At 48.2% G+C, this 23,034-nt stretch overlaps 1 protein-coding gene and 1 long non-coding RNA gene across 4 annotated transcripts; one reads left to right on the top strand and one right to left on the bottom strand.

The window, feature by feature from the left end:
* Window positions 1-87: 87 nt before the first annotated feature.
* Window positions 88-21,419, top strand: ZNF473 (zinc finger protein 473). 3 transcript variants are annotated; one of them, XM_055238411.2, is made up of 5 exons: window positions 88-479; window positions 3,583-3,660; window positions 11,816-11,942; window positions 14,384-14,473; window positions 17,302-21,419. In XM_055238411.2, the coding sequence occupies exons 2-5, from the start codon at window positions 3,652-3,654 to the stop codon at window positions 19,689-19,691; spliced, it is 2,616 nt and encodes an 871-aa protein (XP_055094386.1). In that variant the 5' UTR covers window positions 88-479; window positions 3,583-3,651; the 3' UTR covers window positions 19,692-21,419. The 3 variants fall into 3 exon arrangements, with proteins under 3 accessions (XP_055094386.1, XP_055094387.1, XP_055094385.1); XM_055238410.2 differs by having other exon boundaries at window positions 89-479; window positions 3,461-3,660; XM_055238412.2 differs by lacking the exon at window positions 3,583-3,660.
* LOC134732176 (uncharacterized) lies at window positions 9,279-17,270 on the bottom strand. Its single transcript, XR_010115052.1, has 3 exons — window positions 14,505-17,270; window positions 12,553-12,684; window positions 9,279-9,635 (listed from the first exon to the last, which is right to left on the bottom strand). It is a non-coding gene; the product is annotated as an uncharacterized lncRNA (long non-coding RNA).
* Window positions 21,420-23,034: the final 1,615 nt, after the last annotated feature.

Genomic DNA, 23,034 nt, shown 5'->3' with positions numbered 1-23,034 from the left:
ATCTCTTCACCAATCAGAGGTCACATTACCACTTCTCCCTCCTCAACTCCGCCCCCTATTTCCGCTTGTTTTCTCAGAAAGCCCGTCTCAACGCGTTTCCATGGCAACCTACCGCTTGATCTTCGGAAAAGGGGACGACTCCTAGTCTTCTAGTAAAGGCAAGAAGCTAATTAGATGATTCTTTAACAAGGTAAAAATCTGGACTACAAACCCTGATGCCGCCTGGTCCTGATTCTGTTTCTACTCTACTCTCAGAGTGCTAAGGCTGAAGAAGCGGGAGGAGATGGGAAGGCGAACGAAGTGGTCCGCACAGCCCTCTGGGAAATAGAGTCCTGGCGCTGGCGCGGAGGATCCTGGGTGCAGCCGCTCAGAGAAGCTTCTCGCGCACAGGAAGTCGCTGCGAGGAGGCGCGTGTACGGGGAGTTGAATCTCCCACTCCCTCGAGGCTGGGGTTGCGTCCGGCCGACTGCAATCCCGAGGTACGGAGACGCTGGGGCTGAGGGACTTGCGGGCTCGGTCCTTCCTGAGAGGTGACGGAATGCAAGTGGGGGCGACTTCGGCAAAGGGTGCGTCGCCTTTGGCGGCGGTTGTCAGGGTGAAGGTGTGAAACGTCTTTCACAGTCTGTTATGAAAACTGCTCAAGGTCTGGGCGATTTTGAAAAACGCTCAAGGTCTTTCAGCCCGATAATTGTTTGGCTTAAGTCACTCTGGGCTGGATGACCTTGGGCTCCACCTCTGGGCCCTCGTTTCTTTCCTCCCAGAGCTGAGAGTATATGCGATGTGGGCAGAATGTGATTTGGTAACTGCAGACAGGGATCTCAAGCTCAGCTGTCTGTGAGGGCCAGAAAGATAACATACAGGAAAGAAGAGAACTGCTCCAGGTGAGGCTGCGGAGCCTTGGGGAGCACGTGCCTCTCTGTCGTCCAGGCTGGAGTACAGTGACACAATAATAGCTCACTGCAGCCTTGAACTCCTGGGCTCAAGCGATCCTCCTACTTCAGCCTCCCAAACGATCCTCCTACCTCAGCCTCCCAAGTAGTTGGGACTACTGGCACGCGCCGCCACAACTTGCTTATTTTTAATTTTTTTTTTTTTTTTTTTAGAAACAAGGTCTTGTTACGTTGCCCAGGCTGGTCTGGAACCCCTTTCACCTTCCCAAAGTGCTGGGGTTATAAGCATCCCCCACTTGCCTAGCACTGGTCGGGGAGTTTTAAATGGTCTCCAGTGAACTAACTTCGTGGGATGTAGACCCAGTGTTGCCAAATCCTAGGATGTTTCAGAAGTTGGAAACATAATTTTTAGGTGAAATTTCCCAATTTTCAAGTTTGAGACTAGTGAGCCATGCTTGAATTTTCTTTCAAAACATGCTGTCTGCCAACAAACGTTATGGGCCAAATATCTGTCAACCGAGTTATACGCATAGGTTGAGGCTTAACCTCTGACATGTAGAAAAACTCATTGTTCAGTAGAATTAGCATTTATTGTAGGTCTACTATATTCCCATATTTGTAGTCTCAAAAATCTGGAAAACTCAGAAGAACAAATATTTTTTTCATAAATTTAGTGTCTGTGCCTTACCTGAACTACTACAGGGTATTTTTTTAAATATAACTTTAAATTATTCTACCTAGAATGAATGATGATACCTTTCTCTAGAAGTGGTAAAGTGTTCAATTATGAAATGCAACCTGATCCACACTGCGCTGGGACTTTGTTTTGTTTTGTTTTTGTTTTCGAGACGGAGTCTCGCTCTGTCGCCCAGGCTGGAGTGCAGTGGCGTGGTCTCGGCTCACTGCAAGCTCCGCCTCCCGGGTTTACACCATTCTCTCACCTCAGCCGCCCGAGTAGCTGGGACTGCAGGCACCCACCACCACGCCTGGCTAATTTTGTTGTTGTATTTTTAGTAGAGACAGGGTTTCACTGTGTTAGCCAGGATGGTCTCGATCTCCTGACCTCGCGATCCACCCGCCTTGGCCTCCCAAAGTGCTGAGATTACAGGCGTGAGCCGCTGCGGCCGGCCCTGCACTGGGATTTTAATGAAATATGCCATATATATGCCATATCACCTTTTTAAAATAAAAGTTGAATTTCAAAGCACATCTGGCCTTGGAGTTTGAAGAATTTGTGGGCCTGTGTCGTTATTAAGTGATCCGTGCTGCTTTGTGATATGAAATGCTTTCAGCACTCCGCAGATATGTGCTACTTGGTCCACGCAATGGATACAAATGGGTAAAAATGTCTGTGGTACAGTTTTGCGTATTACGGGTCATGAAAATAACTAGGTGGGCAGTGACTATGATTTTTTTTTTTTAATGAAGTAGAATAAAAGAGACTAGAATAGAAAACATCCCAGTACATCTTACATTGCAGGGTAAGTATTGCTTCGTGAAGCTTTTGTTTAGTTACACTGTGTGTTTGAGTAGTCATGATGCTTTGTTTCTTTTTTGAGATGGAGTCCCACTGTGTTGCCCAGGCTGGAGTGCAGTGGCACCATCTCAGTTCACTGCAGCCTCCGCCTCCTGGGTTCAAGTGATTCTTTACCTCAGCCTTCCGAGTAGCTGGGATCACAGGCACGCGCCAGCAAGCCCAGCTAATTTTTGTATTCTTAGTACAGACGGGGTTTCAGCATATTGGCCAGGCTGGTCTTGAACTCCTGACCTCAAGTAATCTGCCCACCTCGGCCTCCCAAAGTACTGAGATTACAGGCGTGAGCCACTGTGCCTGGCCTATACTACATATTGGTGTTGTTACTGTGGGTCATGGTTAAAACAAAAGTTGAAATATTTCTGTTGTAGAGATAGCGGCCAGGTGCAGTGGCTCACAACTGTAATCTCAGCACTTTGGGTGGCCCACGAGGGCGGCTTACTTGAGGTCAGGAGTTTGAGAACAACCTGGGCAACAAGTGAGATCCTGTCCCTACAAAAAGTGAAAAAGATTAGCCGGATGTGGTGGCATATGCTTGTAGTCCCAGTTACTTGAGAGGCTGAGGTTGGAGGATTGCTTAAGCCCAGGAGATTACAGCTACAGTGAGCCATGATTGTGCCGTTGTAGTACTCCAGCCTGGCAACAGAGCAAGACCTTGTCTCAAAAAAAAAGTAAGAGTTTCGGAGGCCAATTTACCTGAACCCAAATTCCAGAGATGATAATCAGAAATCCCAGAAGCATTGTTCCATTGGTTCTTTAGACACCTTCGTTCTGTCAACAACTATAGGTGCTTTTACACCTACTGTTAAAGCACCTACTATGTACTAGGCACCATGCTGGTGCTAAGACACAGCAGTGAGCAAGACAGAAGCTCCCACTGTGACCATAGACTTTCATCACCAAATCTCCGAAACGTGTTGACTGACTGTGTTAGGGGCTAACAATGGTGGCGAAGCTGTTCTGTAGGTTATGAAGCACAGTGGAAATGTGGGGCTGGGGTGGCTTCAGTAAATACAGTTGTTGTTGTCCCCTGCAGGGAGACTCACATTGGGACTTGTCCTCCTCCTCCTGGACATTTTGGGGGCTCGTCAGCATGGACAGCGAGTCAGCCATGGGCGGAAGGGAGGCTTTCTCACAGCTCCCTTGTGCTTCCCACAGCCCTGCCAGTCGGGAACACGGAGGGGAAGGAGGAGGAGCTTAAAAGAGGCTACTGAACCCCAGTTGGCCATGGCTGAGGTGAGTTGAAGGTCGCTCTGTCTTAATCGGTCACACCCAAAGGCAGAAAAGTTGGCCTTCTTTTGTGGCCGAGGTGAGTTGAAGGTCACTCTGTGTTGATTGGTCACCCCCATGGCAGGAAAGCTGACCTTCCTTTGTTTTGGCCTCCCTGTCCCATGGTGGCTCCCAGGCGATCTTTGTTAGAGGAAAGCTCGCATGCTGTTCTTTTCTGCTTGTACTCTTCTGGGAACCCCTATTGCTTATAGGATAAATTCCAGGTTTTTCGGCCTTCCTGTGTGTTCTGGGTTCTACCATCTTTGCACCATCTTCTGTCATTTCTCTAGATAACCAATACTCCCTTTGGCCTAGTAGTAAAAGTTGATTCTGTACTTTCCAGCAGCTTCCCTGCCTTTGCTCAGGTTGGGCCCTCTACTGGAATTCCCTGCCCCTTTTCCATCTGGTAATGTCTCACACAGCTTTTAAGACTCGGCTTAGTTCCTCCACCCTTCCCTAGGCAGTCAGCACTTTCCCGCTCTAGCCTTCCATAGCACCCCCTGCTGCCTCCGCTGTAGCACAGATCCTCCTAGATATGGATGTTCCTGCCCATATCTTTCAGCCCCACCAGGCTAGATGCTCCTTGGGGACAGGAACTGATGAGGAGTCATCTCTGGGTCCCCAGGGCCCAGCACAGGCCAGGCACACAGGAAGCCTCATGAGGTGTTAGTTGAATGAATGAATGAATCAATGAATGATGCATGAAACCATCTCTCTATCTGGTAAACATCTGTTCATCCTTAGTGATCCAGCTTGAATGACCTCCCCTCCAGGAAGCTTTCCCTGACCTCAAGGCAATGGCCTCCCTCTCTCCACTGGCCCACACAGCCCCCGATACCTCCCTGTGCCACAGTCCTACCTCCCTCATGTCTCTCCATCAGACCATGAGCTCCATGAGGCCAGGAAACAGGTCTGACACACGTCCATGTCCCCAGTGCCCACAATGTGGTCTAGCACACAGGGTAAATGATTGCCGAATATGTGCTTTGACCTTGTCACTTTCCTGTGGCTCCCCAGTGCCTCAAGGATCGAGTCTGCCCCTGTCTTCCCACCTCCTCCATCACTGTGACCAGGGGCCTTGTCCAGCACAGTCTGGGAGTGTGAGGAAAGGAAGCCCCTCAAAGGTCCTGTTTGATCTGGCTCCTGCTTGGCTGGTACTCTTGACAGAATATAGACAGCAACAGTTTCTGTTATAAGTATCAGAAATTGACTTAGTCAGGAGACTATTAATTATATAACCAAAAGTCCAGAGGTAGGGCTGTCATGATCTGCAAGTGTGATTGGGACTCAGTTTATTGTCCCCATCTTGAACCTCACTTAGTATGGGTTCCATCCTTTGTGAGCTCCTTCCCTTGTCCCAAAACAGCTATCAGGACCATGTGCTGCTTTGCCTCATTCAACAAGTATTTACTCTGGGCCTGCCATTGGTGGGCTTTGTTCTAAGTCTGGACTAGGGAAACGGTTTAGGTGGTTCCTGCCCTCATGAAGCTTACATTATTGCGGGTGACAGTGTATGAGCTTGCTAGGGCTGCTGTAACAAAGTACCACACACTGGGTGGCTGAAAACAACAGAAATTGTTGGTCTCGCAGTCTTGGAGGCCAGAAGTCTGAGATCAGGGTGTTGGCAGGGCTGGATCCTTCTGAGGCTGTGAGCCAGGCCTCTTCCCTGTCTTCTGGCAGATGGTGGCCAGCTTTGGTGTTCCTTGGCCCGGAGAGGCATCACCTCAATCTCTGCCTTCATTTTCACAGGACGTTCTCCCCGTATCTTCACATTGTCTTCCCTCAGCCTGTGTTCGTCTTTGTGTCCCCATTTCTCCTTTTTATAACAACTTCAGTCATGTTGGATTAGGACCTACCCTGATGACCTCATCTCAGCTTGATCACCTCTGTAAAGACCCCATTTCCGAATAAGGGCAAATTCTGAGGTACTGGGGGTTATAACTTCATTGTATCTTTTTGGAGGGTTACAGTTCAACCCATACCACACAGTAAAATGCATTAAGTAAATCACATAGAATGCAGGCAGTATTAAGGATTATGGAGGAAAGGGGTAGGGAGGCCCCGGGTAGATTTGCTGTTTTATACAGAGGGGTGGGAGAAGGCCTTATGGAGAAGAGGCATTTCAGTAGAGACCTGAGGGACACAATCTTGGCTCTAAGATGGGGGCTGGCAGGTGTATTCAGAGAGCTGCAAGGAAGCTGGTGTGGCTGGAGCAGAGTGGATGAGCAGGAAAGGGGGAGAAGGTGAGCCCTGAGTGGTAGCTGGGGCCAGATCTTTAGGGCCCTGGAGATCACTGTATGGTCTCTATCTTTAAATATGGTGAATCCAGAGGTCATTGGAGGGTTTGGAGCAGAGGAGGGACAGGATTTGCTATAAGCGGAAACAGGATCCCCCTGGCTCGTCCACCCAATTCCTGCTTAGCATCACCACTGGGACGACTGTTTCAGGGTCTTACTGCTGCTGTAACAAATAATACAAACTTGGGGGCTTAAAAACAACACAGATTTATTCTTTTACAGTTCTTCAGATCTGAATCCCAAAATGATCTTATGGGGCTCAAACCAAGGTGTCAGCAGGGTGCGTTCCTTCTGGAATCCCTAGGGAAGAATTCAGTCCTTGCCTCTCCCAGTTTCTGGAGGCTGCTTATATTCATCAGCTCCTGGCTGCATCACTCTAATCTCTGCTTCTGTCATGGCATCACCTCGTCTCTCCTGTGATTCCTTGTCTCCCTCTTATTACGATCCTTGTGATGACATTTAGGACCAACCCAGATAATCTAGGATAATCTCCCCTTTTCCAGATTCTTAATCACAGCTGCAAAGTCCCTTTCGCCATGTAAGATAACATTCATGGGTTCTGGGAATTAAGACAGGGACATCTTTGTGTATGGGGTAGGGGCATTATTCGGCCATGACAATCTACAGGATATCTCAAACTTTACATGTCACAAACCAAACTCAGACTCTGCCCTGAAAGCTGCTTCTGCGTCTCAGTAAGTGGCAACTTTGTCCTTCCAGCTGCTCAGGCTAAAAACGTAGAGCCATCCCAGGGTCTTCTGTCTTTCACACCCTCCATGTTATTCGTCAGGAAATCTTGTCAGCACTGTTATCTGAATATCTGGAATCTCAACACTTCTCACCCCCTCCATTTCTGCCACCATTTCTCACCTGGTTATCAAACTGGCCTTTTTCCGTGACTCCCTGCTTCTGCCCTTCCCACCTTCTATCTTTTCCTACGAAGCAGCAAGAGGAGGATGCTGTTTAGTATATGTGTAATTTTTAAAATATTTTTTATTGTAAAATCACAGGTGCAGAAATGCACACACATCAAATGCATGACTTAATGAAGGCGAACGCCACCTAGATCAAGAGTGAGAATTTTTTTTTGCCATCCACCCCAGAAGTCCTTCGTGGACTCTGTCATAGCCCTCTCGCATCCCCAATAAGTAACCTGATTTTTATGATTACCACTTGCTTTATTACCCAAATACACAATCCCTTGTCCCTTCTTTTTTTTTAATGTCTCCTGTGTCTCTTAATCTTTGGGTTCCTCCTCCATCCCTTTCTGTTCTCAACTGTTAGTTAGAGAACAGTTAGTCCTTTGAAGAACTGGCATGGTTCGATCTGTAGAATTCCTCAGTCTATTTTCTCTGGTTCCATCCTTGTGGTGCAGTTCAGTTTATTCCCAGTTGGCAGCTAGGTCCAGAGGCTTGATTAGACTCATGGTTAATCCTTTTACCAAGAATCTCTTGTCCTCCCTGTTTGTGATCCTGGCAGATATTGATGCTTCCTGCCTTATTACCTGTTGATTCATCAGGGCTTGCAAAATGGTGCTGTCATTTCTTTTCATTTATTAGTTGGAATACTTCACAAGACATCCTTCGGCTGGGCATGGTGGCTCACGCCTGTAATCCCAGAACTTTGGAAGGCTGAGGTGGGCAAATTGCTTGAGCTCAGGAGTTCAAGATCAGCCTGGGCAACGTGGTGAAACCCCATCTCTACAAAAAATTTAAAAATTAGCAGGCCGGGCGCGGTGGCTCACGCTTGTAATCCCAGCACTTTGGGAGGCCGAGGCAGGTGGATCATGAGGTCAGGAGATCGAGACCACGGTGAAACCCTGTCTCTACTAAAAATATAAAAAATTAGCTGGGCGTGGTGGCGGGCGCCTGTAGTCCCAGCTACTCGGAGGCTGAGGTGGGAGAATGGCGTGAACCCGGGAGGAGAAGCTTGCAGTGAGCCGAGATTGCGCCACTGCACTCCAGCCTGGGCGACAGAGCAAGACTCCGTCTCAAAAAAAAAAAAAAAAAAAAAAAATTAGCCAGGTGTGGTGGTGTGCACCTGTAGTCCCAGCTACTCAGGAGGCTGAAGTGAGAGTATCACAGGAGCCCAAGAAGGTTGAGGCTACAGTGAGCTGTGATAGTACCACTGCACTCCAGCCTGGGTGACATGAGACCCTGTCTCAAAAAAAAAAAAACATTATCTACTATTTGTCTAGTCGACGGTAGAATTCATATAGGACAGGTAGGGTAAATGCTTGACTCTTCTTTTATTTGCTAGTTTTCACTATAAGGAATTGGTTTCCTTCTGTCATGTCATCCTTCAAAGGTGACCAGTTCTTTTGTACAGGAACTGGCTGCCCCCTTTTTTCCTGTACCTAGCACAGGGGCTGGCTCATAGTAGGTGCTTAGTCATCATTGGACAGATAAGTAGACAACAAGCACCACTTATTCAGCAGCTTCTTAGTGAGTTGGGTCTCTGCTGAGCCCTGTGTAGGCATCAGCTCACTTCATCCTGTAGCAGCCTTATTTTAGAGTAGAGGCAGTGTGAGCATTAGAGAGGTGGACTAACAAGGTCCCACAGTTAATAGATAGTAGAACTAGAATTTGAACTGGGACCTGTCTGACTCTAAAGCTGAGCCTCTAACAGGTCAGCCTCCTGGGGATTGCATAGCAGATTGGAGCTCGTGCCACCTCACCACCTACTCACTGTGTGCTGTGGTTGGAATGTTTGTCCCCTTTGAAACTCTTTTTTTTTTTTTTTGAGAGGGAGACTCTGTTGTCCAGGCTGGAGTGCAGTGGTGTGATCTTGGCTCATGGAACCTCCATCTCCTGGGCTCAAGTGATCCTCCTACTTCAGCCTCCCGAGTAGCTGGGACTACAGGCGTGTGCTACCACGCCCAGCTAATTTTTTTGTGTTTTTGGTAGAGATGGGGGTTTTACCATGTTGCCCAGGCTCATCTCGAACCCCTGAGCTCAAGCAATCTGTCTGCCTCAGCCTCCCAAAGTGCTGGAATTACAGGCGTGAGCCACCATGCCCCACCAATCGAAACTCCTTGAAATTTAATCCCTAATATGTAGCTGTATTAAGAGGTGGGACTTTTTTTTTTTTTTTTTTTTTTTTTTTTTTGAGATGGAGTCTCACTCAGTCGCCCAGGCTGAAGTGCAGTGGCGCGATCTCGGCTCACTGCAAGCTCCGCTTCCCAGGTTCACGCCATTCTCCTGCCTCAGCCTCCTGAGTAGCTGGGACTACAGGCGCCCACCACCACGCCTGGCTAATTTTTTTTTTTTTTTTTTTTCAGATTTTTAGTAGAGGCGGGGTTTCACTGTGTTAGCCAGGATGGTCTCGATCTCCTGACCTCGTGATCTGCCTGCCTCAGCCTCCCAAAGTGCTGGGATTACAGGTGTGAGCCACCACGCCCGGCCAAGGTGGGGACTTTAAGAGATGATTAGGTCATGAAGGCTCTGCCTGTGGGAATGAATTCATTTATTCATGGAATAATGGGTTATCATGAGAGTGGGTCTGTTGTAAAAGCCAGCTTGACATTGCTTCAGTTCCCTCACCATGTTATGCCTTGTGCCATCTTGGGGCTCTGCAGAGTCTCCACCAGCAAGAGGACCCTCACCAGAGGCAGTCTGTTGGCCTTGGACTTCCCAGCCTTGAGAACTATAGGAAACAAATTTCTTTTCTTTATAAATTACCCAGTTATAGCAACAGAAGATGGACTAATATACTGTGTAACTTGGAGAAAGTGACTGTTGGGGCCTTGATTTTGTTTTCTATAAATTGGGGATAATCCTGCCTCAAAGAGGAGTTGGGCAGTTCAGTGACTCACTGCACCTGAAGCATTAAACCATTGCCGGCATGCAGAAAGCTCTTGGCCAAAGAAGGGCTTTTGCAGTCAGATGCCTGGAGGGTTGGGCTGGGCAGTGTAAGCCAGAGTGGAATTGCCCCTTTGTCGAGCTCTTCCTGTGTGCTAAGTACTGTGCAGTCACCTCCCAGCAGTATTTCAGTTGCTTCTTGTAGCAGCCCTGATGAGATGGGACTCGTTGGTCCCATTTCACTAGGGGAGCAGGAAGTGGGGTCACAAGAGACATGCAGCTTACTTGCCAATAGTCACTCATAAAGTGAAGGTAGTAGGGCCATACCTCAAACCCAAACTAAAGAGAGGTGGTTTTCATTCTTAAAATGTGCCTGTGTGCGCACATGCACATGTGTACCTGTGCCCACATTGATGGAGATTTGGAAGAGACATACCAGTCATGGTTTCACCTAGAGATGGGGTGTGTGGGGGCAGGCTTTCACATTTTATTGTTGGTACTTCTCAAGTATTTGAATTTTTATCCTAAATATCCATTAACTGGCCAGGTACAGTGGCTCATGCCGGTAATCCCAACACTTTGGGATGCAGGGGCAGGAGGATCACTTGAGGCCAAGAGTTCAAGACCAGCCTGGGCAACATGGCAAGACTCCTACTCTACCAAAAAAAAAAAAAAATTAGCCGAGTCTGGTGGCACACACCTGTAGTCCTAGCTACTTGGAGGCTGAGGCAGGAGGATTGCTTGAGCCCAGGAGGTGGAGGCTATGATTGTGGCACTGCACTCCAGCCTGGCCAACAGAGTGAGACCCTCTCTATCTCTCTGGCTCGCTCCCTGTCTCTCTCTCTATATATATAATATATATGTGATATATATAATTTATAAATTACCAGATTTATAAATTACCATAACTTACAAACGACAGAAGGAAAGTAATTCCTTATAGTGAAAACTGGCAAATAAAAGGAGAGTCAAGCATTTACCCTACCTGTCCTATATGAACTCTACCGCTGACTAGCCAAATAGTAGAAATTTTTTTTTTTTTTTTTCGAGACAGGGTGTCACTGTTACCCAGGCTGGAGTGCAGTGGTGCGATCATAGCTCACTGTAGCCTCCACCTCTTGGGCTCCTGTGATACTCTCACCTCAGCTTCCTGAGTAGCTGGGACTACAGGTGCATATATAAATTATATAAATATACATAATTATAAAATAAAATTTTATATAATATATACATGCACACACACACACACACACATAAATAATAATAAACACTTATTAACTAGGAAAGTTTTAAAATGAAAGATGGCATCACTAAAAGTTGGACAACCAGATAGGAGCCTTAGGTAATCATGGGGCCTAAAGCGGACTTGGTACCACCTGTGAGTGGGTCTTTCCCCCAGAAGCTATACTGACTCCAGTATAGATTTAGATTTAAATATAGATGTAGATTTAAAAACCTCAGAGCCACATCAGTTACACACAGGGTATGGGCCCCCTGGATTCTCATTGAGACAAGCTAGCTATAAAGACACACCACTGAGAAGTCAGACTAATCTGTATACAGATTTTGAATGTGGTCTAGGTGTTCAGTGATTGAGGAGTTACTGTTCATACTGAAGTATTCACAGGTGAAATCAGATGACCCCTGGGTGATGGGTTCATGGGTGTTACTTATATACATCTCTCTACTTGTATGTATGTTTGAAAATTTACAAAATAAGTCTTGAATGAACACTTAAAAGCAAAAGCGTGAAATAGATTTTTAGGATCAGGCAGACCTGGGTTCGGTCCCACCTGTGTTAACTTCGGTTGACATCCTGTCCTCTGGTCAAGGTCAAGGTCCTTTTCTTTGCCTACAAAATACAGGGGTTTCCAATCTCTTGCGTCTCAAGATTCTTGTGAGGCTGAGGATGGGATGGTTTTTGCCCAAGGCCTGGCAGATTGAGGGCTGGGAGTGCCCTGAGTGAGCTGTTGGGCTCCTCCCTGACCCCAGCCTCTGAGTGACCAATAGTGTGTTGTGTTTCAGGAATTTGTGACCCTCAAGGATGTCGGCATGGACTTCCCCTTGGAAGACTGGGAGCAGCTCGGGCTGGAACAGGGGGACATGTTCTGGGACACAACGTTGGACAATTGCCAGGACCTCTTCCTGCTGGGTGAGTGTTGCCTGTCCCCAGGGGCCTACTCACTGCTCTGCTTGGTGATCACCCATGCTCTCCACCACCCACAGGGTGAAATCCTGGCTCCTGGGCTCCTCAGAATCAGCATGACCTAGCCCAGCAGTTCTCAGCTGGCCAAGGAGACATTAGCAATGTGTGGAGACATTTTTGATTGTTACTCCTTGGGCCAGCAGCGTGCTGCTAGCATCTAGCTGGTAGAACCAAGGGAGGCCTCCACACATCCTACAGTGCACAGGACAGCCCCACAACCAAGGATTGGCCCACGCCAGTGTCAGTAGTGCTAAGCCTGGGAAGCCCTGCTCTGGCCCCTATCTGCCTCCCCAGCCTCGTCTTCACCACTTTCCTACTTGTAGTCAGTCATTCTTCAAGCTGATACTTCAGGGTCTTCCAGTTGCCCTCCCCTCTGCCTAAGCGGCTCTCAGGGCTTACCTTTTTAAAGTTTAACCTGGGACCCTGTTAGAACTCCATACCTCCTCTCCTACTTATCTTGTCTGTCGCTCCTTCACGTTCTAACTACCATTGTATCATCCAGAGCGGGAGCTGTGTGAGGACAGGGCATGTCCCCAGTGTTTGGAACAAACAGTACCTGCTCTAGGGCCCAGCAGACAGCTCTAAATTGATGAATGATTGAGTAGCAGCTCTTAGGACTTGCTTGTTCAATCCTCCAGTCACCCCATGAGGAAGTTGGGTTGTCCCTCTTTTGCCAATTGGTCTGAAACTGAGGTTAAAAGAGTGGCAGTCACCTACCCAGCTGTGTCAGTGTCCCCAGGAGCACCCACAGATTCAGTGATTGACTAGGATTCCCAGGACTCATCCTGTAGTCAGACTCATGGCTATGACTTACTACAGTGAAAAGATTCAGAGCACAGTCAGCAAAGGGAGGAGGTACATGCGGCAAAGTCCAAGGAAGCCAGGCACAAGCTTCCAGAATTCTCTCTCAGGGGAGTCACATGGGACATGCTTAATTCCCCCAGCAATATTGTAGAATGTGATATCGCTTGTGAAATGCTGTCCACCAGGGAAGCTCATCAGAGACTCAGTGCCAGGGTTTTTACTGGGGGCTGGTCATGTGGGCCCCTCTGCCTGGCACATTCCAAAATTCCAGACCCCCAGAAGGAAAGCAGGTGTAAGCCACTGTGTTTGCACAGTTTCGGTCCAGGGAGCATGTCTCTTCAGTTCTGGAGACAACGGGGTACCCCCCTGAAATCCAGCCTTGCCAGCAGGCTTTTCCCAGGAGAGTAGCCAGCCTGCTGTGTCGCCCTCTTCTGCACACCAGTGTCACACAGTGAGAGAGCAGCAGGGCCCAGACTCCAGCTAAGGTCTGTGCAGCTCCAAGGCCACATCACCCCAGCTGCCCATCAGTGTCACCTGATTAACTCATTTTCCCTCTCTGTTGCCTCAGTTCTTTCTTTTTGAAGAACCAGAAAAATAATTTACTCCAAAAGATGAAAGAAGTAAAAGATAACACACTGTGGAAACTATCATTTGATAGAATCTGATCACATTGGGGCAGACTTTCTCCAGACTGGCCAATGTGCTAAGAAGCATCTAATAGGAGGTCCTACCTTAGTGTCTTTTTGAATTTTTAAACTACAGCCCACAGTAAGAAGTGTGTTTACCTCGACTGCCCCTTCACCCATTTGTGTGTATGTATGAGTAGTGTATCCGTGTCCTATTGCTGCTGTTACACATACCACAAACATAGTGACTTCCACCAGCACACTTTTATTATGTTACAGTCCTGGAGGCCAGGAGTTCCAAATGTATGTGGCTGGGCTGGAGGCAAGGTGTTGGCAGGGCCACCATGTTCCTTCTGGAGGCTCCAGCACACAGATAGTCTTTCCTGGCCCGTTGCCAGCTTCTGGAGGTCACCTGTATTGCTTGACTCATGGCTTCTCAGTCTTCAAAGACAGCAGTGGCGTTTTCTCCACTGTGGCCTGTATCCCTCCTGGATGATGACTCTGTTCCCTTCCTTGGGGAAGCTTGTGGAGGGTAGGGTTCAGGGCTGCTTGGGCTCTGGGACCCTGATATCTTCTGTCCCTGGCCCATGGAGGCCTCAGGCAATGTGTGGCCCATTGGTCAGTGAATGAATCATGAATGGCTAAGGAAGTACGTGCCTCTCCACCTGGCAGATCCTGCCCGTTAAAGAGCTGTCACAAGTCCTTTGTGTCCCCAGCCCCAGCTGTCACAGCTTTGATCACCCTGGATTGTGATTGTTTGGCTCCCTCTCCATTTCTGGACTGGGAACCCTACAGGACAGGCATCCCCAGAGTCGCCCAGTGCAGCACCTGGCCCACACACAGGAGCTGTGTGCAGGATAAAGCATAGAAAAGTCAGGAGAGCCAGGAGGTTCTCACTGAGTGTCTGGATGGTCCTCCATGTCCTGGTTGGATGACAATGCTGTTCTCTCCCTGCAGACCCCCCAAGACCCAACCTGACCTCCCACGCAGATGGCGGTGAAGATCTGGAGCCTCTGGCAGGAGGAAGCCCAGAAGCAACAGGCCCTGGTGAGTGGATGGAGAGGGGCCCCTTGTGTACCTTCTGTCTTCCAGACCTCCATCCTGAGGCTGCAGCCAGCTCTCCCACAGGTCTACCCAGACATTACAACGCTCAGCTTCAGGACTTCACTCTGCCTCTCGCTGGCTTCCATCCCCTCGTCCTGGGAGCTGGGGGGATCAGGACATTTTTATAGACCCTCACTCTGGTGTCTCTCTACCTTGCCCTTCAGCACAGGGTTATCCTGGTGCCTCTCCACAGCTCCTCCTCTTTCCTTCCAGACTCAACAAGGGTATGCCCTCCACTCTCTCATTTGGTCTCTCTACTTTCCTGCCTTGTGCTCCCTGAGTGTGTTGACCCTCATTCTACTTCTTTTACCTCCTTTCCTTCAGGCCCATTTTTCCTTCCTATCCCTGGGGCATAGCAGATGGCCACATCAGGGAGTAACTTAAGCCCAGGCCTGAATGCTGCCAAGAGCATCTGCCCTGCCATCTCCCAAGCCGGGGTTCCTCCAGGTGGATCAGGTTAGGTGGTGAGGATTCCTGGGGTATTACATGGTAGAGACGTCCCCAGCATGAGAAGCAGGGCCCTGAACCAGAGACCACAGGAGTCTCAGGCTGTACCCTACCCAGTCAGTCTGCAGCTCCCTTCTTGGCTCACCATGCTCAGGCTCCTGTACATGAGGCCTCTGCAGCCTCTTCAGCACATCAGTGTCCCTCATAGGTGACTAACTCATGCACAGGCTCTCACAACCTCTGCTTTCTGTTTCTGTCACCTCAGCATATTGGCTGTTTCCAAGCATAGGTAGCCATGCCTTTACTAACAAATATACCTCCATATCCTCTAGTAGTGACACTTGAGTTGCATAGTTACTACATAAGCGTCTTTCCCCTTTAACGGCATGCCTCTCTTGGAAGCAGGGCTTAGCTGATTCACCCTGTATTCCCAGCTCCTGACATCATGCTTGGCACATAAGGGGTGCTTATTACATGTCTGTCGGTGCATTTGAGGCAGAGGGAACAACATGAGCACAGGTGTGGTGAGGAGAGTGAGCTGGATATCTGTGGCAGAGATGAGCAGAGGCAAAGGTGACAATTCAGAACAAGATGTGGTTTCAGAAGGCTTTCATTTGCAAGTTTTATTTCCAGGCAGAGAGACTTTAAGCAGTCTCATAGATACTCAGATGGTGAGCCAAGAACTGCAGAAGGGACAGGCTGGAAAAGGTATGATGATGGAGGAGAGGAGAGATGGGGAGACTGGAGGCATACAGCAGAGCAGTGACATTCATGTTTTGTGAAGGATCCCAGAGAGCATAAGTACAGCTTGGTAGTTAAGAATATGGGGGCCAGGCGTGGTGGCTCATACCTGTAATCCCAGCACTTTGGGAGGGTGAGGCAGGCCAGTCACTTGAGGTCAGGAGTTCGAGACCAGCCTGGCCAACATGCTGAAACTCCGTCTCTACTAAAAATACAAAAATCAGCTGGGCGTGGTGGAGGGCACCTGCAGTCCCAGCTACTCAGGAGGCTGAGGCAGGAGAATCACTTGAACCCAGGAGGCAGAGGTTGCATTGAGCTGAGATCACGCAGCACTTCAACCTGCGCAACAGGGCAAGACTCAGTCTCCAAAAAAAAAAAAAAAAACATATATATGGGGTCAGAGGGTTCAAATCCTCACTCTGCTGCTCACTTAGCTGTAAGAAAGCAGAAACGTGCCTACCTTACAGGAGGTTGTCGGGTGTAACAGAGTGCCTGAGGCACTCCTGCCTGTGAGCAAGCATGCCATGAATGGGAATTACTCTGTCCTGTGAATCTTTCCCATGGCCGCCTCTGTGGCAGTGGATGGATGAGCAGTGGAAGGTCCCCATTAAAGAGCTTACCTTCTGGTGAGGGTCAGGGGTCAGACCCTTTCATGACTTGTTATGGTAGAGGATGGTAAGTGCTCAGCTGGTTTTCAGAGAATACAGGGCAGGGGACTTAAAGCAGAATGGGGATGGAGTTGTCAGGGAAGCCTTTCGGAGGAGGGTTATACTCAAGCTGGGTATTAAAAGACTTAGAGGAGTTAGTCCAGGAAGTGCCATCCAGCATGAGGAACCATTAAAGGCACAGGAGAAAGTCTGGTGGATTTAGGGAACCGCAAGAGTTCTGTGAGGTCAGCACAAAGAACACTGGGCTAATACACTCATTTCTCTTCTCCAGGCAGGAAGCCATGGAAGGGTTTAATCACAGTGATATAGTCAGATCCATTTATTACAAAGCCCTTTAGGGCTAGTATGGAAGACTAGAGAGAGAGAGACAGACAAACAGGAGACCAGTGAGCAGCCTGGGGTCAGATGCTGAGTCAGTGATAGGAGAGGAAGGGAGTTGAGACATTTCGATAAAGACCAAATGAAAATAGTGCCAAGTTGAGGGAGAGGTAGGGAGGAGGTTGACTCCTAGGATTCTAGCATGGAGAACAGGATGGATGGTGGAGTGGGGGAGAGCGGGGTGTTGTCTGGGATAGAGGATGCAGGATATGAGGAGGAAGATTGTGGTGACAGTGCAGGATAGAGTGGAGAGTAGAAGCAGGTGAGTCCAGGCGACTTTTTAGGGAACTTGGTCAGTCACTTAGGTGTGAAGGTAATGGTAGAATCTCCCTCCTCATTGAACCCTATGGTTTCCCAACTCCCTTCTTGACCCTCCTGGGAATGGGCTCTGTCTGTTTTCTGTGATGCCAGTTCCACATGGGTCACCCCTTTGGGTCCCTTGATGGATAGGCTGGACTCAAGATCTGTCACCCTTACTTGCTGTTGTCTGTGTTCTCACCCTTAGTGAACAGGAGACATTTGCACTTGCTGTTTCAGATGTGACTGAGACCAAGAACTCTCCTCTGATGGAGGATTTCTTGGAAGAAGGATTCTCCCAGGAGATTATAGAGATGTTATCCAAGGATGGTTTCTGGAACTCCAATTTCGGAGAAGCCTGTGTAGAGGACACCTGGTTAGATAGTTTGCTAGGCGATCCGGAAAGTCTTCTGAGGTCTGATGTTGCCACCAACGGGGAAAGTCCCACGGAATGCAAGAGTCATGAATTAAAGAGAGGCCTCAGTCCCGTCTCCACCGTTTCCACGGGAGAAGATTCTATGGTGCATAGTGTTTCTGAACAGACCCTCACACCAGCTGAGTCTAAGGAATATAGGGGTGAGTTTGGCTCCTACTTGGACCACAGCCAGCAGGATTCTGTTCAGGAAGGGGAGAAACCATATCAATGTAGTGAGTGTGGGAAAAGCTTCAGTGGGAGTTACCATCTTACCCAGCACTGGATCACTCATACCAGAGAGAAACCCACTGTCCGTCAAGAGTGTGAGCAAGGTCTTGACCAGAATGCTTCCCTTTCTGTGTATCCGAAAACTCACATGGGCTACAAATTCTATGTGTGTAACGAATATGGGACAACTTTTAGTCAGAGTACATACCTGTGGCATCAGAAAACTCACACTGGAGAAAAACCGTGTAAGAGTCAAGACAGTGACCACCCACCCAGTCATGACACACAGCCTGGTGAGCATCAGAAAACTCACCCAGATAGTAAGTCCTACAATTGTAACGAATGCGGCAAGGCTTTCACCCGGATCTTCCACCTTACTCGGCACCAGAAGACCCACACTCGGAAACGCTATGAATGTTCCAAGTGCCAGGCGATCTTCAACTTGAGAAAACACCTCATCCAACATCAGAAAACTCACACTGCAAAAACTACCTCTGAGTGTCAGGAGTGTGGGAAGATTTTTAGGCAGAGTTCGCTGCTCATTGAACACCAGGCTCTTCATACTGGAGAGGAGCCTTATAAGTGTAATGAACGTGGGAAATCCTTCAGCCATAACTCTATCCTAAAGATCCATCAGAGGATTCACAGTGGAGAGAAGCCTTACAAATGCAGTGAGTGTGGAAAGGCCTTCCGCCGGCACACTCACCTTAATGAACATCGGCGAATTCATACAGGCTACAGACCCCACAAATGTCAGGAATGCGTCAGGAGTTTCAGCCGGCCCTCACATCTGATGCGACATCAGGCCAGTCACACCTCAGAAAAGCCCTATAGCTGTGCTGAATGCAAGGAGACTTTCAGCGATAGCAATCACCTTGTGCGACACCAGAAAATGCACACTGTCAAAACCCCATATGAATGTCAGGAGTGCGGAGAACGCTTCATTTGCGGCTCAACCCTGAAGTGCCACCAGAGTGTTCACGCCAGAGAAAAACAAGGATTTGTTGTGAGTGGGAAGATCTTGGATCAGAACCCAGAACAGAAAGAGAGGTGCTTTAAGTGTAACAAATGTGAGAAAACCTTTAGCTGCAGCAAATACCTAACTCAGCACGAGAGGATTCACACCAGGGGGGTGAAGCCCTTTGAGTGTGACCAGTGTGGGAAAGCCTTTGGCCAAAGTACTCGGCTCATTCACCATCAAAGAATCCACTCTAGAGTGAGGCTGTATAAATGGGGTGAGCAAGGGAAAGCCATCAGCAGTGCCTCCCTTATCAAACTTCAGTCCTCCCACACAAAGGAGCACCCTTTTAAATGTAACGAATGCGGAAAGACCTTCAGCCAAAGTGCACACCTCTCAAAACATCAGTTAATTCACGCTGGAGAGAATCCCTTTAAATGTAGTAAGTGTGACAGAGTCTTCACCCAGAGAAACTACCTTGTTCAGCATGAGCGAACTCATGCCAGAAAGAAGCCGTTGGTGTGTAACGAATGCGGGAAAACGTTCCGTCAGAGCTCATGCCTTTCTAAGCATCAGAGAATTCACTCAGGTGAGAAGCCCTATGTATGTGACTACTGCGGGAAGGCCTTCGGCCTGAATGCTGAGCTTGTCCGCCACCAGAGAATTCACACTGGAGAAAAGCCTTATGTTTGTCAGGAATGCGGGAAAGCCTTCACCCAGAGCTCATGCCTTTCTGTTCACCGGAGAGTTCACACTGGGGAGAAGCCCTACAGATGTGGTGAATGTGGGAAAGCCTTTGCCCAGAAAGCAAATCTAACACAGCACCAGATAATTCACACGGGGGAGAAGCCTTACTCCTGTAATGTATGTGGCAAAGCTTTTGGCCTCAGTGCCCATCTCAACCAGCACCTGAGAGTTCACATCCAGGAGACACTTTATCAGTGTCAACGTTGCCAGAAAGCCTTTCGTTGCCACTCAAGCCTCACCCGCCATCAGCGTGTACACAACAAGCAGCAATACTGCCTGTAGCCATTGGGTGGCAGCAGAATCCCAGAATATGAGACCGTCACTGATGTCGAAAGTTGGAAACGATCCCATTGCAAGTTTCTCTCCAAATAAACACATCTAAGGATTGATTAGAAAGTTTGTGCGCATGTTTTTCATTATAACAATGAAAACACAAAAATAGAGACGCTGTACAACGTCAGGATTCAGAGGTAGGCTCTGGAGCTGGTCTACCTTGAGTTAAATCCCACCTCTGCCATCTACTACCTAAGTGACCTTGGGAAAGTCAGAAAAATCTCTCAGGGCCTCGGTGTCCTTATCTGTAAAATGGGCATCACCTACCTCAGAGGGCTTTTCTGAGCATTAAATAAATAAATGTGAAGCACTTAGAACTGATGGCCAGCACGTGAGGGCTCACTAAGTGTAAGCCACAAATACACATCAGCTATAGCACAAATATACTTGTGTTACAAGAAAGGAATTAGTAATCTCTGTGTTTACTGTAGTTAATATTCTTATAATATATCGCTTTTAAGTTTTCCTTTTTTAAAGTTTTTCTCCAGCACTTTACTCTTCTTAAGTGCCTGGCCTTTTTTGTCCCTTTATCTCTCTTTCCTGGTTTTTTTCTTAATCCCCAGAAAGCCAAAAAGAACATGTAAACTCCTAACCTCAACTAGCTACAACCTTCCACTCCTAACCTCCCAAGCCTCTCACTCAAAGAGGACTCCCTATATCCCACAAACACATGCTCCCTCTTCCCATGACCTTCCTCCATTTAACAGTGTTGGTTATGCAATAAGACACCCAATTTTTCATGGGAGTTGACACCAAAACACAGCTGGATTCCATCAGGAAAGCTGCATTGATCAAGGTGTTAACCGCATATGAAGCACAACCCATATGGAAGACATGCTTGGGGGTCAAACCTGTGGTGTGTGGAAGTGACCGCTGGGATGTCATCATTCACCATTTATCCAGGATGGCCGCTCACCAGGCAGTTTGCTAGGCTCAGGGGTGGGTAGTATCAATACACTATGCACTACTGCTCTGAAGCTTCTGGAATCAGAAAGAAATGAATGAATCCATTTTCATAGACGATTGCTGTTAGTTGACAAGTGACATCTTAAAAATGCCACATTCCCGCATGTCACAGGAAGTTCTGGGATCACCAAGGATTGTTGGAGAGTCCAGTGAGATGGAACCACACAACCAGTTCCCTCCTGACAGTGTCTTGTCAGCTCTGGGCATTTGTGCCCTACCACTAAGTGGCTCAGTCACACATTTGCTGAAACAGTAGTCTTATGAAAAGCACTGGACACATACTTTGAATACCTTTTATATTTTAGGTGCTGAAAATGTTGAGGGGGTGAGTGCTCTACACCCTTGAGCTTTTCAACTCTTGCACCTGGACTTCTGCTGGTTAAGTTTGTTAAACTTAGTTGAAACTGGGAACCTGTTGGCTAACCATTGGGCCCTTATACTGTTTTTCAAATGGCTGCAACATTTAACTTCTCGCACATGGTTCCCGTCCTCTGGAGCTCTGTCTTGTCTGGGAGATGGGCATGTTGTATACCAAAAGAGTGTACAAAGTGTTGCAGGGCTGGAACACAGTGGGGACTCTGGAAAACTGGCAGCCATTGGGGGTGGGGGACAGTCTGTAAATCAGTCACCTGTGTTGCTGCAGGCCAGGGTAGAAACGCCCTCCATGTGTGCATATTTGTTGGTTCTCTGATTAAAGTTTTGAGTCTAAAAGCATTGGTTCCTTCTCTCAGCCTGCTGCCATGCAGCCTCGCATCAGTCCCTGCCTGCCAGGCCTCACGTCTTTGTGGGGGAGGGCTTCTGGTGGCGATCATTGCCCAGTAAGAAGGAGCAGCTCAGTCTGTTTTCCCACTGTCTGGGTGGGGCATGCGCCACTGAGGAGGGACACAAGTTCAGCTAGTCCTCAGATGCATCGTCAAACAACACTTTTCAGTCTTTGTGTGGGCCTAAGTAACCAAGGAGAGAGCACAGGCAGCCTGCAGTTCACTCTTCACAGACAGGTCAGGCCCCAGGCTTGGGGAGTGTTTCTAATTAGCATCCATTAATACATATAACTTTGCTTAGTACTTTAATTTTTGTCTCCACCTTTTTCCTTTAGTGACAAATGACGAGAGATACTAGTTTCCTGCTCATGGTAGTAATAGAAAGTTTTTTTCTTTTTTTATAAAGTGAGCTGATAGGGCCGAGTGTGGTGGTTCATTCCTGTAATCCCAGCACTTTGGGAGGCCTAGGTGGGAAGATTACTTGAGCCCAGGAGTTCCAGACCAGCCTGAACAACATGATGAAACCCTGTCGCCGGGTGCGGTGGCTCACGCTTGTAATCCCAGCACTTTGGGAGGCCGAGGCGGGCGGATCACGAGGTCAGGAGATCGAGACCACGGTGAAACCCTGTCTCTACTAAAAATACAAAAAAAATTAGCCGGGCGTGGTGGCGGGTGCCTGTAGTCCCAGCTACTCGGGAGGCTGAGGCAGGAGAATGCTGTGAACCCGGGAGGCAGAGCTTGCAGTGAGCCGAGACTGCGCCACTGCACTCCAGCCTGGGCGACAGAGCAAGACTCCATCTCAAAAAAAAAAAAAAAGAAACCCTGTCACTACAGAAGAAATATGCAAATTAGCTGGGTGGTGGCCACTGATCACTTAAAAATGATTAGAATGGCAAATTTTATGTATGTTTTTACCACAATTTAAAAACATTTAAAGTTTAAATAAATTTAGATAAATTTAAAACATTTTAAAGTTTGTGTGGTAGGCTGGGTGTGGTGGCTCATGCCTGTAATCCCAGCACTTTGGGAGGCTGAGGTGGGTGGATTGCTTGAACTCAGGAGTTTGAGACCAGCCTGGGCAGCATGGTGAAACCCTGTGTCTACAAAAAATACAAACAGCCGGGTGTGGTGGCACACGCCTGCAGTCAAGCTACTAGGGAGCCTGCAGTGGGGGAATCGCGAGCCTGAGAGGTTGAGGCTACAGTAGGCTGTGATCACACCACTGCACTCCAGCTTGGGTGACAGAACAAGACCCTGTCTCTGAATAAAGGAAAAAAATGTGATTGGAAAAAGAAATGAGCTACAGGAGCCTAAACCAAGCAAGGCTAAGATGGCAGAACCCAACATCTCGGAGGCTGATGCTAAGACAAGCTCAAACGAGGTCAAGGTATAAAGCAGCAGCAAAGTCTTCTAGGGCCAAGGTCTCCCCCAACATTTCAGAGGTGGGGACCCCTTGTCAGAACTGATAACTCCAGCTAAATTCCAGCTTGACCTCTGGAAGGGCTGGAGACTAAGGTCAGTCAGGGTGATCAGCCCTGTCAACATAACCAACCTTATAACCCTGG

The sequence above is a fragment of the Symphalangus syndactylus genome, chromosome 13, assembly GCF_028878055.3.
Source record: "Symphalangus syndactylus isolate Jambi chromosome 13, NHGRI_mSymSyn1-v2.1_pri, whole genome shotgun sequence".
In the NCBI taxonomy this organism is placed as follows: Eukaryota; Metazoa; Chordata; class Mammalia; order Primates; family Hylobatidae; genus Symphalangus; species Symphalangus syndactylus.
The sequence above is the reverse complement of the archived record's forward strand: the minus strand, read 5'-3'. Positions and strand labels throughout refer to the sequence as shown.